Source organism: Dama dama, chromosome 5, assembly GCF_033118175.1.
Source record: "Dama dama isolate Ldn47 chromosome 5, ASM3311817v1, whole genome shotgun sequence".
Classification (NCBI taxonomy): Eukaryota; Metazoa; Chordata; class Mammalia; order Artiodactyla; family Cervidae; genus Dama; species Dama dama.
This window is the reverse complement of record NC_083685.1, coordinates 129,446,038-129,461,293: the sequence shown is the minus strand read 5'-3', so window position 1 is coordinate 129,461,293 and position 15,256 is coordinate 129,446,038. Positions and strand designations below refer to the sequence as shown.

General features: G+C 47.3%; 1 protein-coding gene across 1 annotated transcript; it reads left to right on the top strand.

The window, feature by feature from the left end:
* Nucleotides 1–1,551: 1,551 nt before the first annotated feature.
* On the top strand, nucleotides 1,552–12,847 carry KCNJ2 (potassium inwardly rectifying channel subfamily J member 2). Its single transcript, XM_061144989.1, has 2 exons — nucleotides 1,552–1,697; nucleotides 7,475–12,847. The coding sequence occupies exon 2, from the start codon at nucleotides 7,695–7,697 to the stop codon at nucleotides 8,976–8,978; it is 1,284 nt and encodes a 427-aa protein (XP_061000972.1). The 5' UTR covers nucleotides 1,552–1,697; nucleotides 7,475–7,694; the 3' UTR covers nucleotides 8,979–12,847.
* The last annotated feature ends 2,409 nt before the right edge of the window (nucleotides 12,848–15,256 follow it).

Here is a 15,256-nt window from a genome sequence, read left to right as displayed (position 1 = left end):
CACTGACCATCGCCACGAGCGGAATGAAACAGCCAGGCGCTCGGCTGTCAGAGTCACACCGCCGGCACCACCTGTTCCAGCCCCTTTTAATGTCAGTGTCTTGGGACAGTGACTAGGAAGAGCGGCACGCTGGCTGAGGCAGGATTCAGAGGGAGCCGGGAAGCCCAAGCGCACGTCACCAGCACCTCCTAGGGGCCGGGCGCGCGAAGGAGGCTCAGAGGTGGGTCCCGGCGCGAAGCCCGGTTCCCGGTCGGTTTCACTCTCGCGCTCCCGCACAGCCACCCCGGCGGTACCGCCCGGAAAGACGAGCTAGCGTGTGGAAGTAGTTTGGCGTCTCTAGGAGGCCTTGGAGAGGTTTAAACTGCGCGGAGGACACATTTGATCGCTTGAGGAAATAAACATTCACCACACACACACACACACACACACACACAGAGGGATGGCAAACTTGATGTAAGGAGGATTCTTAAGTATTCTAAGAGCAAAGCTCCGTGATGACACCAAAACGCTTAGGCGTGCGCGGCTCCGCAGTGTACACACACACACACACACACACACACACACACACACACACACACACACAGTGTTCCAGGGTCCACGCCCGGTTCACACTGCGTTTGACAGCGTTTGTGAAAGGGTCTCCTTGCCCTTGCCCGGTTGCTGGGCGGGAGGGCTGGGAGGCGCCGGCGCGCGGCAGCGCTGAGCGCCCGTAGGAGTTGCCGTTGCAGAGAATTCAGGAGTCTAACTGCTCTGGGTTTAGATCAGCAGAGCGTGCCGGGCGCGCTGGTGGAGACCGGGATTGAGGGCGGACCCCGCGGCAGGGAACGGGCCGTTCACCCTGCCAAGCAGCGCCGGCTCTCTGTAAGTAACTCGCCCCCAGTCGGGAGAGGGAAGGGCCGGGCGGCCCGGGCGCGCGTCGGCCCCCGGCCGGGCTCTGCGCGCCGCTCGCGGTCCCTTTCCGCGTTGCATCGGCGGCTCCTCCTCGCCCCGCTGGTTCAGCCCGGGATTCGGGGGGCGGGAAGGATCGCAGGGCGGGGGGGAAGTTGCCGCTGGTAGGTGGGAAGGGGAGAGGAAGACGCGCCCCCAGCTGACAGGCAAGCTTCGCAGGCGGCCGCCGGGCGGCCGGGACACCGGCCCTCCGCGAGCCCCTGGGGGCGCGCGCCCGGCGCCCCGCCGCCGAGGACAGGAAGGGGCCAGCGTGGGGCTGGCCCCGGAGTGGGAAGCTCTGCCCACCGGCCGGGCTGCAATTAGGCCGCCGCCGGAGCCGGGCCGCGGGCGTCCCACCTGCTGCGGGCCCGGCCGGGCGCGGCCGCCTCCTTCTCCCGCGCGGCCGGGCGCGGGGGGCGCGCGGGGCGGGAGCCGCGGCAGGTTCTCGCGCCGGCCGCGCGGGCCCCGCGGGCGCAGCATCCTCCCCCCAGCGCGGTCCCCGCGGGGCCGGGAGCGCGGCGATTGGCCGGCGCGGCCGGGGGCGGGGCCGGGCGGCCCGGTGCCTCGCGGACGCCTCAAAAGAGCCCAGGAAAGCGCAGAGCGCACTGGAGACCCGGCCCGCGCGCAGCCCGCCCCGGCGCCGGCCCGCTGGGTCTTGGGAATTGCTGGTTCGCTTTGGCTCCCTCGCTTGTACAAACTCCTGGATCTCACATGCCTCTGTAACCCCCCCACTTCCACTCCATGTCCCCATGCTCCTGCGCCAGCAACAGGTAAGGGCTGCTGTGTGTTTTCTTACCCGCTTTGCTCTCCTTGCCTGTGGGTCCCGGGGAGAGGACTCGGGCTTCGGTCCCCGACCCCGCCCGGCCCGGCCGCCCCAGAGGTGCCCAGCTGTCAGGCGGCCTTTAGCGCTCCCCCACGCGCCGGAGTCCCAGAGCCTGCCTATAGAGTTTGTGTGCGCACCAGAACATCCTCAGAGCTAAAAATACGGAGACATGCTTGGAACAGTTGAGCAATAGAAACGTTTCTCTGCAGCATCTGTTTGTGCTCATAACTTCCAGTGCACCAGCTGGAGCGAGATACTCAGTTGGGAGACCCGGGCGAGGGAGCCTGTGTTCGATTCTGTCTCTAAGGAAGTAAAAAAAAAAAAAAAAAAAAGGCCGTGGCTGCGTCTAGAATACCGGTCTCAAACCTTGGCAAACCTTGGGACTCAGCGCCGGTCTCGATCGTTGGCGTCTTTCCTCCCCACCCCCTCTGTCATTGCTTCAAGTGTAGCTTGAGTTCCAAACCCAGCGAGCTTCTCTCAAAGTTGCTTTGCTGGGGAAGAGAACCGGAGCTCGCGCTGGATCTGAGCCCTGAGATCGTGAAACTTGCACACCTTCGCTAAGCAGCTTGCTCTTCTTTGGAATAATCACGTTAATCCTGAAATTTGAAGTCGGTGAGGTTTCAGGGAAGCACGGTGGTCGAAACGACTTGATTCTGCAAAGGATTGCATCATAACAGAGAGTCATCATGACAGTTGGAAAAAAAAATCGAGATAGGAAGTGGGCAGTTTATTGTCTGTGTCTGGGCGATCCTGTCAGCAGGGTAACTAAGATGCGGCTGTGAATCCTGGCATTTCTATTAACCAAGAATTTACCTTTTAGGAAATCAGGCCTGATTTGAAAGCCTGTTTTGGGTATGCAAAGAATGCATATTGCTTTGGACCACTTGCTTTCATTCCCTGTTAGTGATCTGTAGGCTGTCAGATTTTCTCCCACTAAGGACTGCTGTATGCCTGCTCTGTGTTACCTGTATGCTTGCTAGCTTTTTCCTGCTCACTTCCACGCCCTGCTCCAAGTGTTTTATTATTTGTCATGATCCAGAAAAATTCCCAGGCTGAGGAATTAAGAGAGGCGACTTTAAGGATGGTGGGAGGGGTCAGAGTTGGGGTCAAGGTCGTGTCATTTTGCTTTCACTCCCCCCCCCCCCGCTGCTGGCACTTTCTTTTTGTGTTATTTCTCTCCATAGGAATATTTGTTCTGAGCTCTTGTAAACTGACCTTAAAAAAAAATAACACGCGATATTTCTACTTCCTTCTACTTCCTTCAGACCTTCCGGCTGCCCAATCCTTGTCGGAGTCCTTGCATGACTTTTTGAGTAGCATAAGACCGACCGCGTCTTTACCTGGGCAGAAGGACAGTTTCAAGCTTTTTCTTTCTTTTTTTTTTTTAGTGTTTATTTTTCTGTGCTATAGAGATATATATTTCAGCTTGTGCGCATACCAAGTGATGCTATACGCCTTGTTGCACTGTTGAGTGTGAAAGATGTGGGGCTCCCAGAGGTGAGTGGGTGCCCCCCCTCTCCAAGCGCCCCTCCCCCCCTTTCTGTTTACTGAGCTTCTGAGAGGTTGCTTTGCCAGCCTTGAGCTCTCGTAGCAACCGACGCCCAGAGCACACTCAGGCTGGTCTATATGGCGTCAGCTGGGGAATAGCTGCTCTAAACACTCATTAGCAGACCTCTCCTTCAGTCCTTCTGCCATGCCTGTTTCCTCTCCTGACTCAGAAACTTTCTTATCCACTCCACACCACGACCATGAGAGGGGGCCCACTTATTCTCATTTAGTCTTCCAGGTGAGCATGTCTCTGTTCTTGGGTGATCTTTCCTGGGAATATCTCGGTGATGGTAAAAATGATCTGGATACATTCATTTACACCGCGTTATCTCCTTGGCCTCATCTCTGTCTCCAGCTCTCTCTCCTTTAACATCTACCTTGAGATGGAAGCCCTGAACTATTTTTTTTCCACTGCTTATGCTTAATTTGGGCTCAGCCTATAAATAGTCTTAACATGAAGAGCAGCACATGTAACCTCTCCATTTCCCAGAAATACTTTCTTTCTCATTGGTTATGCCCTGGGTAAAAATGATTGTTTGTGTCTATTAAGTTTATTTCAGGCCCTTACATATTCTGGCTGAAAATGGGGGCGTTTGCACATTGTTCATCAAATAACATGTGAATTCTCCTGAGCTGTGCCCCTCAAGGAGGGCAGTCACTGGGGGTTTTCACTGGTTCTTAATCAGATGATTCTCAAGAACTTACTTAGAATGTGGCCCTAAAATGAAGTTGCACGAAAGCCCTATACCTAATTAAAGTGTTTTCCCAGATGCTCATGAATTGGTGATTTTCAGTGTGAGAAGTGCAGGCAAGAAAGTTTTCTGCTTGCCTGCAGCCACTCAGGCATGTGGGCAGGTTAATAGGAAAGACAGTCTTCAGAGTGGAATATTAAGACAGTTACCCTATCAGACTTTGGCAGCGTCTCAGCTTTCGCTGTATCATCAGCTCCACCAAAGTCTGAATGCGCATCATGTGTGCGCACATATACACACATGAATCTGTTTTGGAACATATCTGCTGGAGGTGACAAAAGTTTCCATTTTGCCAAAAAAATCTTTCTTTTTTTTTCCCCCCTTTCCAGGCAGAAATGGTAAAATTTCTAAATGATGCTCCGCATATGGAACAAATTCTGTCATTAGCAATGGAAATAAGACAATAATAGTCGCTCAATACAGGCTCTCTTCAAGATTCTAAATACGGAAAGCTATTCATTCGTAGGAAGCTGGTCGTGTGTGTTTTGTGGAATTCAGACGAATGTCCTGGGGTCAAGATTTTTAGAAAGTCGTACTTCAGTCTTTAGATTTCATATGACTGTTATGCTTTAATCTGGAAAGAGAGCAGAAATAAGTCAGAAGAAATTTGAGACTGTCTACTCTTGGTCCCTAATGGTAACTCAGATGGAAGGATTGTTTTGAATCATGAAGAGGGAATTTCTTGGTGTCAGCTTATAAGATCCTGAAGTTAGTCAGAACTCACACTATTTAAATGAGGCCTCCCCTGTCCCCTGTTTCTTGGAACATGCACCTGCATTTGGTGTCATATTATTATCTCTATTTGTGCACGTGTGTGTGTGTGTGTGTATAAGGGCTCAGCAATTTCATATGAGCCAAATAAGCTGAAATCTCTGTTTAAAAAAATTCTTTCTGTGTCCAGGGTCTAGAACCCTGAGGAATCAGACTCTTGTTTCTTTTGTCCAAGTGCAAACTTCATGGGAAGCAGACAAAACACTGAAGCAGGTGGAAGGGTGAGAAGACACAGCACCTTCTTTTTATAAAGTAATTCAAAGGCAGTTTCAAATCGGGCATCATTTAGGTGTCAAAAGCTGCCAAAATGTAACACACATTGCAATTTTCACAGATGACTAATCTTAGGAAAAATGTGTTGGGGCACATTCTTGCATAATAACTTGGATAAAGAGGCAGAAGTGAAAAGACTATAACAAGTCATTTTCAAAGACAATACACCTTGCCTTCTTACTCAGGGGGTGCGTGAAAACAGATCAGTGATTTGCTGTCTTTGCAGCTGGTCTGGTTGCACGTGGTTGTGTTAACTGCTTAATCTGAGTGCGGTTTAGGGGGAGAAAGAAAAAGTGGTGTCCTTGTCATCAGGGCGTCGACGAATATCTGATCCTGTCCATCTGCTGTTCACTGTCCCCCTTGAATCCAGGAGACAGCTTTGGTGGTTTGAAAGTCAAGCATCCCTCCTATTTTTCATTTCCCTGCTGTGTTCATTTCTTAACTTATATTTGGTTGCCAAAACACCCTAGACTTTCTCCCAGCCTTTTGCAAATCGAGGAAAAATGATATCCTTTGGAGCAAACATGGAAAGGCAAAAGTCAGTAGATGACTTTTAACTACGGGGGCAGGGGTGCAGGGGGCGGGAGATGAGCAGAGAGGGGAAAACTGAGAACTGCTGTTTATTTGTTCGCATTAAGTGAAGGTGAGCACCTTCTCTGCAGGAACAGAGGTCAGAAAGCCGCGCTGCAAATGCGAGTGAGCTGAGGGGGCCTTGTGACTTACCGCTGCAGAGTTGTCTGTGTTTGGGAGCACACACGCTTGGACTCCTGTGAAATGAGTCCCAGCCGTATCTCAATCCACTAAAGGCCTGATCCTTGAGCACAAAGGTGCTTACTTCCTCCGCTGTCTTTACACACGGCAATCCCATCTCCAGAGAATTTCAGGTCTCTCATTGCTAAGCAACAGGATCACTCTGTATCCCCTAGAGTGAGCCTTCATCTTCAAGTCCAAATCACTTGCAGGAACAGAGATGTTATCAGGAGTTTTCTGCCGCTTTCGGAGGCTGCTGTCAGCGTGTGACGTGATGGAATAAGCCCAAAAGGTCTCCAAAAACCCGCATCCCTTTCAGATGATTGTAAGGGCTGTCTGCTCAGTTATCTGTTAAATGAACTAGTCGATGCTTTTGGATTGCAGCCTCGTTGTTGAGGGCTGTCATATTCTTCCACAATGCACCTGCTACTCGATGAATATGAACATTGTGCATTCGTGTGAAATGTTCTCTGACATGTCCGAGTTCTTAAAGCTTCATGGCAAACCTGGAAGTTAGAAAAGTCTTTCTTCTGCTGTATCACCAGGGACCCCAGCACGTAGAGAAGGCAAATGAAGAGCATAAGAAGAGACAGGTGGATCTGTAAAGTAGAATATTCTAGATTTCTGGCCAAAAATAGGGGAACAGGAATCTGAGACTTTGGATGAGGGGAAGGGATAATTAGGGATGGATGGATATGTGCACACTGCTATATTTAAAATGGACAACCAACAAAAATCTGCGGTCCAGCTCAGGGAACTCTGCTCAATGCCCTGTGGCAGCCTGGATGGGAGGGGAGTTGGGAGGAGAATGGACACGTGTGTGTGTGTGTCTGAGTCCCTTCACTGCTCACCTGAGACTGTCACAACATTGTCACTCAGCGATACACCCATATAAAATTTAAAAGTTAAAAAAAAACACTGTCATGAACAACTATCACTTCTGTGTTTAGCGACGTCATGTTTTTAAGTAATATAAGAAAATATTTTCGTTCTATTTTTTTCAGTTCAGTTCAGTTCAGTTCAGTCGCTCAGTCGTGTCCGACTCTTTGTGACCCCATGAATCACAGCATGCCAGGCCTCCCTGTCCATCACCAACTCCCGGAGTACACCCAAACTCATGTCCATCGAGTCGGTGGTGCCATCCAGCCATCTCATCCTCTGTCGTCCCCTTCTCCTCCTGCCCCCAACCCCTCCCAGCATCAGAGTCTTTTCCAATGAGCCAGCTCTTCGCATGAGGTGGCCAAAGTACTGGAGTTTCAGCTTCAGCATCAGTCCTTCCAATGAATATTCAGGACTGATTTCCTTTAGGATGGACTGGTTGGATCTCCTTGCAGTCCAAGGGACTCTCAAGAGTCTTCTCCAACACCACAGTTCAAAAGCATCAATTCTTCTGCGCTCAGCTTTCTTCACAGTCCAACTCTCACATCCATACACGACTACTGGAAAAACCACAGCCTTGACCAGATGGACCTTTAGGGCTACACAGAGAAATGAAAACCCCAGTAATTCAGCATAAAGGACATTTATGTATATCTTTCTCTGTTTCTGGCTAGGAACTGTTGCATTAAAGAGTGGAACCCTTTCCTAATGAACTTCTTTTGTAATAAAAGATCTCTCTCTTTTTTTGCAGGACCTGTTCTCTGGATGTTAGCTGAGTTATTAAAGTGACTCTGCATGTCAAGAGACAGACCTTGGTAGCCAGAACCTCAAGGCTCCTGGAGACCCCATCCCTCCTCCTTTTTTTGTGTGTGTGGGTCCTCACTGAACATTCAAACCTGTTTCTCCAAAGGGTTTTGCAAAAACTCAGACTGTTTCCCAAAGCAGAAGCGCTGGCGTCGGCAGCAGAAGCGATGGGCAGCGTGCGCACGAACCGTTACAGCATCGTCTCTTCGGAGGAGGACGGCATGAAGCTGGCCACGCTGGCGGTGGCCAACGGCTTCGGGAACGGCAAGAGCAAGGTTCACACGCGGCAGCAGTGCAGGAGTCGCTTCGTGAAGAAGGACGGACACTGCAACGTGCAGTTCATCAACGTGGGCGAGAAGGGCCAGCGGTACCTGGCCGACATCTTCACCACGTGCGTGGACATCCGCTGGCGCTGGATGCTGGTCATCTTCTGCCTGGCTTTCGTGCTCTCCTGGCTCTTCTTTGGCTGTGTGTTTTGGTTGATCGCGCTGCTCCACGGGGACCTGGACGCGTCCAAGGAGAGCAAAGCCTGCGTGTCCGAGGTCAACAGCTTCACGGCCGCCTTCCTTTTCTCCATCGAGACGCAGACCACTATCGGCTACGGCTTCCGCTGTGTCACAGACGAGTGCCCCGTGGCCGTCTTCATGGTGGTCTTCCAGTCCATCGTGGGCTGCATCATCGACGCCTTCATCATCGGCGCGGTAATGGCCAAGATGGCCAAGCCCAAGAAGAGAAACGAGACGCTGGTCTTCAGCCACAATGCCGTGATCGCCATGAGGGACGGCAAGCTCTGCCTCATGTGGCGGGTGGGCAACCTCCGGAAGAGCCACTTGGTGGAAGCACACGTGCGCGCACAGCTCCTCAAGTCCAGAATCACCTCTGAGGGGGAGTACATCCCCCTGGATCAGATAGACATCAATGTGGGCTTCGACAGCGGCATCGACCGCATATTTCTGGTGTCTCCCATCACCATCGTCCACGAGATCGATGAGGACAGCCCTCTGTATGATCTGAGCAAGCAGGACATCGACAACGCAGATTTTGAGATCGTGGTCATCCTCGAGGGGATGGTAGAGGCCACGGCCATGACCACGCAGTGCCGGAGCTCGTACCTGGCCAACGAGATCCTCTGGGGTCACCGCTATGAGCCGGTCCTCTTCGAGGAGAAACACTACTACAAAGTGGACTACTCCAGGTTCCACAAGACTTACGAAGTCCCCAACACGCCCCTGTGCAGTGCTAGGGACTTGGCGGAGAAGAAATACATCCTGTCGAACGCTAACTCGTTTTGCTATGAAAATGAGGTCGCCCTCACAAGCAAAGAGGAAGACGACAGTGAAAACGGGGTTCCCGAGAGCACAAGCACAGACACGCCCCCGGACATAGACCTGCACAACCAGGCCAGTGTACCTCTAGAGCCCAGGCCGCTACGGCGGGAGTCGGAGATATGACTGAGTCCTCCTGGGGAGTGGTTCCTTTGAAACACGGTCTGTTGGTCAGAGGCCCAAAACAGTTACGCAGACGACGGTACCAGGGCCAGGTGGTTTGAGGCAAGTCACCACAGGGACAGGGGCGAGCACGGTGGTTTTAGAGAAAGACTGTAAGCCCGAAGATGAACCTAAAGCACTAAACAGGCCTCCCCGTGACCCGAAGGCACATAACACGTTGTAGAATAAGTTATGGGGTGTTTGTGTTTGTGTTTTGTGTTTTGAACCAAACTTGAACTTGCAGGCAAGCCTTGGTTGGTGGGGTGTTTGACTTCTCCAGAACGCTTCTCTCTAGGGAACAAGAATGTTTTTAAATGGCATCACATTTTTCAATGTTTTAAAGGCAAGACTCTGCCTTAACTTTTGAAAAGCTGCTAACTACACCAACACACGTTGTATTGTTGCAGTGTAGTTTTTTTTTTTTTTTCCTCTTGTGTGTAATTTAAAAAGTCAGTGTTGAACTTTGTTGAAAGCTCATGATGTGCGCTTCAAAGTGGCAAGTATTTGGCTATTAGCTGCCAAACGAGAGCCTGATTTTTTGAGGCCAGTAATTTGTTTGCTAGGATTGATTCTCTCTCTCCCTCTTGTGCTCTCTGTCTGTCTCTCTCTGGTTACATAAGGGCATTATGTAACACTAGCCAAATGGTAGCCTCCGGGTTGTTGTTAATGTTTTATTTTTTTTTTTCCCACCAAGATGTTAATGGGTTATCTCAAATTTTAAGTTAGACTACCTAAAATAAATACCAAAGATAATGCACATTTTTGCACAGTGGAGCTTACACTAAAAGGGAAAGAAAGCCCCATGGCTGCCTTGAAATCAAGAGACAAGAACTTTGAACCTCAGCGAGACCTTGAACTACCCTCTCCTTTTGCACCTTATTCAGAAAATAGAACATCACACACACAGTTGAGTTAAGTGTGGTGCTTTTAATTTTTTGTTCTTTCATGTAACTTTCATGTCATAGGAAGAAGACAGGGGAAAGTAAAATTCACACACACACACACACACGAAAGGTATAAGCAACTTTCCTTTCCTTCGAGGTGGTGCTGGCCAGGCGAATGCATACTTTGAGAGATGATGATGACCCCTTAGATTTTTTTTTTCCTGGATTTTTCCATGTTTTGCACATTCCAAAATTTATCCCAGAAGATAAGACCTAGGTTGACATGAGTTGGCATCCTCCACGCTGAGCCATCCAACTTGAAAGATCAGTAGGTTTAAACCTTAGGGCTGAATTCCTCGCCCTGATGGTGGGTGCATCTCTGACTTGACTTCATTTTCTAAAAGATGCCACGCCTGGCCCATGGGCTGGTTCTTCCCATTAGACTGTTTGGGCCAAGTCCTCCAACATCTGAGAGGGTTGTGAATGCCCCAGTGAGAAGGTAGCAAGATGTGGAAGAGCCATTTTGATGAAGCTCATCAACTCAAGTCTTTAGGAGGAAGGGGAACATTGCTTTTTTTTTTTTTTTTTTAATGATAGAGAGCAGGAATGAAAATGTCTCAGTATTTTAGGGTCAACAAGGGCCGTAACAATCCTAACAGCATCACAAGTCAAGGAGATAATGATCTAAAAGTGTCCTTCCCCCCCCACCCCCGGTGGATCCACACTCGTCTTTGAATCCGGGTGGATCCCTTTTGTCTGTGGAGACCTGGAGCCTGTTACTTGGGGCACATCGTTTCCCAGAAGCTTCTCCTGCCTGGCTGCCTGCCTCACTAGGAACATTTTGTTTGGTTTGGTTTTCCGCTCTAGCTTGATATGACGGAACTCTGTTTTGGTTTAAGGTTCCTTATTTGTGAATTCTGGGGTCACTGATTTTTTTTTTTTTCTCTTTCAATGGGAGTCTCAAAATCAACTCTCTTTGTGGTATTACACCCCTGTATGCCATTAAAAAACAGCTTGTTCTGGAATCCTGTGTTTCATCAGCCCGTGTCTGGGATGGTCTCTGGTTCCTGACCAGCCATATCTGCATGGGGTGCCTGCAGTCACAGGACAGTCTCTGCTCTTGTCCGCCTTTCGAGTCGGTGGGTTTGAACCCCGTGCAGTTATTTGCATGGAAATCAGGTTAGGGCTATCAGGCGAGGGGATGATATTTGAAGTCCAGACTTACAGGCCGATGGGGGAAGTTGTGTAGAGAGCTGGAGGACTTGGGGTGGAGTGGACACAGCATGTACAGTCTTCTGTACATGGCGACCGTCCTGCCATTGACAGGGAGAGGGTGTTGAGGGTTTCAGCTGCTGCTATTCCGATATTTTTGCAAAGGACAATAATCAAACCAAAGAGTATTCCGTGATCTGTAAATTACATGAAGATACAGTGGAGGATGGGGGTGACCACGGCGAAGGCACCCTCTCGTCACACAGTGCTGCCACTTAAAAAGACTTGAGGTGTTTGCAACGGGGGTGGGTGGAGGGGGGCAAGAACGAGGGAGGGAACTCTTGCAACTTCTTTCTGAAAAAGAGAAAAAAAATTAAAATTTCTGGTGCACAGGTTTGTTTTTTTTTTTTTTTTTCCAAGAAAATTTTGCAGAAGCTATGTTTTTAAAGTGTACATTTTATAAAGTTTATCAGATATTTTCATATTTAAAGCCAAATGTAAATAGAAGTCTGTAAGGGGAAGAAAATTGCCATAGAAAGTATAATTTCAGTGCAGCAATTTCTGAGAGCTAGTACCTATATGCTACCGGTTAGCATGGTTTTAGCAAATATCTACCAGCCTTATAAGGTTTGTCTTGCTATGTTCTCCTGTTATTTATTTCAGCATGGACTGTTCATTTGAAAACTTTTTCTAGTTATTAGTATTTTAACAGTTACAAGCTTTAAATGGCAATTTTTGTGGGTTTTTTTTTTTTTTTTTTTGTCAAGAGCCAAGACACAGTAATGCACAATGTTTTTTCTTTTGGTTTTTGTTTTTTGGTTTTTTTTTTTTTTTTTTTGCTGCATTTTACCTTCAAAACCTTGGTATTTACTGCCTGGGTCTCCTTACTTAGTGCACACGTGTTGTGGGAACACAGACTGAAGAAACTCACAGAGTATCTGGGGTCTGTCGCCAGATTCATGTTGCTTCTCTGTTGCAAGCAAACCCCCACTGAGTTTATTTAGGAATTATCCCCTTTTGAAGAATCTGTGCCCGTAACTGGATGGGCTTTATATTTTTGGGAGGAGGTTTAGATTCCTGGTTATCCTATTTTTAAATAAAAGGTAGACAAAGTGAATTCTATTTTGATTATTGAGAAAGGAATATTAATAGTTTTCTATCCCTCTAAGATTATACTTGAATCAGACATTTTAAGGATGTCACCATAACTCTGAAGTCATTTCCAAATTCCTGATGACAGTTTGTTCAGTTTTACTTTTTTTAAAATTCTATCAGTGCATTATTCCTCCCTTCCCTTCCTTTCTTCCCTGTCAACTCCCATCTCAAACCTTGATGTTTATTCAGTGCATTTTGTCCCCTGAATCTTGTTACCCTGACAAAAAAATAAAAACAAGTGTCAGTTCATATTTGATGATAAGCCACACAGTAAAAGCAAAAAGCTTGTTCTGAGAAGCAGAGTGGATTTTTTTCACTCTGTATCTAGTAAAGTTAAGGTTTAAGAAAAAAAAAAAAAAGTGTTGCCTAGTCCCTTGCTCCCAACTAGAATCCCTTTTCTAGTTATGTTGGGTTTCAAGCTCTGGGCTGCGGTGAACTGAACAACCGCAGCCTTTGACAATCCTGAGTTATTATCTTCCCGTTTCCTGTCTTTTTGTATCTGAAGTCTTCCTAATGTACTGCACAAACCATGGATTGTACATATTTTTATATATTATGTCTTATTTTATTATTTCTAAATAAAAAGTTAAAAATTGAAAACAAATCAGTGCAAGAAATTTTTGGGCTGTCTGTGTGATTCCTGTAGCATCTCAGATAGAAACCAAAGGTTCCCAAATGAGAGGACATAAACCCGGATAGGTGGGAAGAATGGGACCATCGAAATCTCCAGAACAGGCGTGGTGCAGTGGCAGGTTACCTTAATCCCAGTAGGAGGAAGTCAGCCTCGGATTTTGTTTGTGGACAGAATGCCCCAGGTGGAGAGGAGAGAGAAACAACCAAAAACAGCAGGAACTATTGAATAGAAGGCTTAGACCTTAAGTCTCTGTGTAATGATAAAAGTTACTTTGTTGAGCTTAACTCTGTGTAGGGTTCAGTTTATATTAGCTCATTTCCCCAAAACCAAATCAGGTTATTATATTCTCGTGTAATAAATCAGAGCAGGCAAACACGTCCCATGAAAGGCCAGATACTAAACATCTTTGGCTTTGTGAAACAGTTCTTTGTCTCAACCATGCAGCTCTGCCCTCATACTACAAAAGCAGCCACAGATAATATGGAAAAAAAAAGGTGCAGCTGTGTGACAATAGAACTTCACTTATAACTACAGGTGGTGGGCCAGACTCGGCCCATGGCCTATACTTTATCAACCTCTGTTACAGATGAAGAAACCAAGGCTGGATTTTAAAGCTAATGACTCACTGAGCTGATACTCAAATGCAGGTTTTATCTGCCTCTAAATTTCATTTAATCCACTAAGCTCGATGGTGTTTTCGAGTACATAGTTACCAAGGATATGTGGGTCTCAGAGAAAACATCAATTCCCCTGGCAGATTTTGAATAGCTTAACTGTTTTTCACCAGTGGAAACACTGAGGAAAATCTCCATTCTGAAATATGGGTTGCTCCTTAAAAGTTTTCCTTTAATAAATACTCGATATTTTTCCTTTTAACAAATATTTTTCCTTCAATAAAGTCCTTACTGTGATTCAAAATGGTTCTAAGCTCTTCATGAGTATTAAATAATTTGATCTTAGTGGAGTCTGCGCTATTATCGTCCTTATTTAATAAATGAGGCTCCTAAGGCTCAAGGAGGTTGAGTATCTTGTGTGAGCACACACAGCTATTAGGAATTAGAGCTGAGATTTAGACCGAAGACGTTTAACTCGCCGCGACATGGATGGGCCTAGAGATGATGTTACTCGGTGAAGTGAGTCGGAAAGAGAAAGACAAACACCCTAGACGTCACTTACATGTGGAATCTAAGAGATGACGCAAACGGACGTAGCTGTGAAACAAACTCACAGAGATCAGACTTGTGGTTGCCAGGGGGCAGTGCTGGGGGCTGGGGGCCTGGGCGGTGGGGTTAGCGGGTGCAAACTGTTACCTAAAGGATGCTGCTCGATGAAACAGGGAAGTGTACTCAGCACCCTGAGATAAACCGTGATGGAAAAGGTATGAAAAAGAATATATGTATTCTTATATTCATATATATATATATATGAAGTATAGTTGATTTGTAATGTCATGCTAATTTCTGCTGCATAGCAGAGTGATTCAGTTATACACACACATGTAGATCAACTGTACTTCAAGTGAAGAACAACAGAGGCTGTTGATCTGGGCTTTCTCCTCACTACTCTCTGCTTTCCATCTGGAGGTATCCTTGGCAAGTTTCAGCGTTTTGTCTCAGGCCTCTGCTTCTCCGTTGTTGTTCCCTTAGGTGGTGGAAGCACATGCCTTTCGTCTTCATAGAGCGCGTGGACACAGGATTCCCCACCCCCTCCACAGCCTGCTCCACAATTGCCCCCTCGGTTTCTGGGGAGAGGGCACAGCTCACAAGTGTAGACTAACGACACATTTCAGCTTCGGCTGTGGGATGTGGGTGAATTTCAAACTTCAGATTAATTTCAATTAACTAGGAATTGCTGAAGCCTGTCCCGAGGTGAAACCACAAAGCCCTGTTACTGAACAAGCGGCAGGCACCTCACCACATCACAGGCTTCTCTTTTCCTCCAGCCGGGAGCCGCCAAGGTTAGGGAGAGCCTCCTGGTGGCCGGTCCCATTCAACAAGATGCAAAATGGTGACTCCAGGCAACAAGTTCAACGTCTTATGGGTCTTACCACTACTTTAAATATATATATATATGTCTTTATATATATATATTTATAAATATATATGTCATATATATAAAAATATATATATAAATATAAACATATATGTCTTATATATATAGATATATATATGTCTACTTTAAATATATATATATGTCTCACCACTGCTTTAAAAAAATATATATATATACAAAATATATACTCACACACACATATATATATATATACAAAAATATATATACATATATATATATACAAAAAGAAAAAGCAAGGGTGGAATTTCAGAGTTTTTCTCCTTAGGGCTTCTTCTTAGTGACAG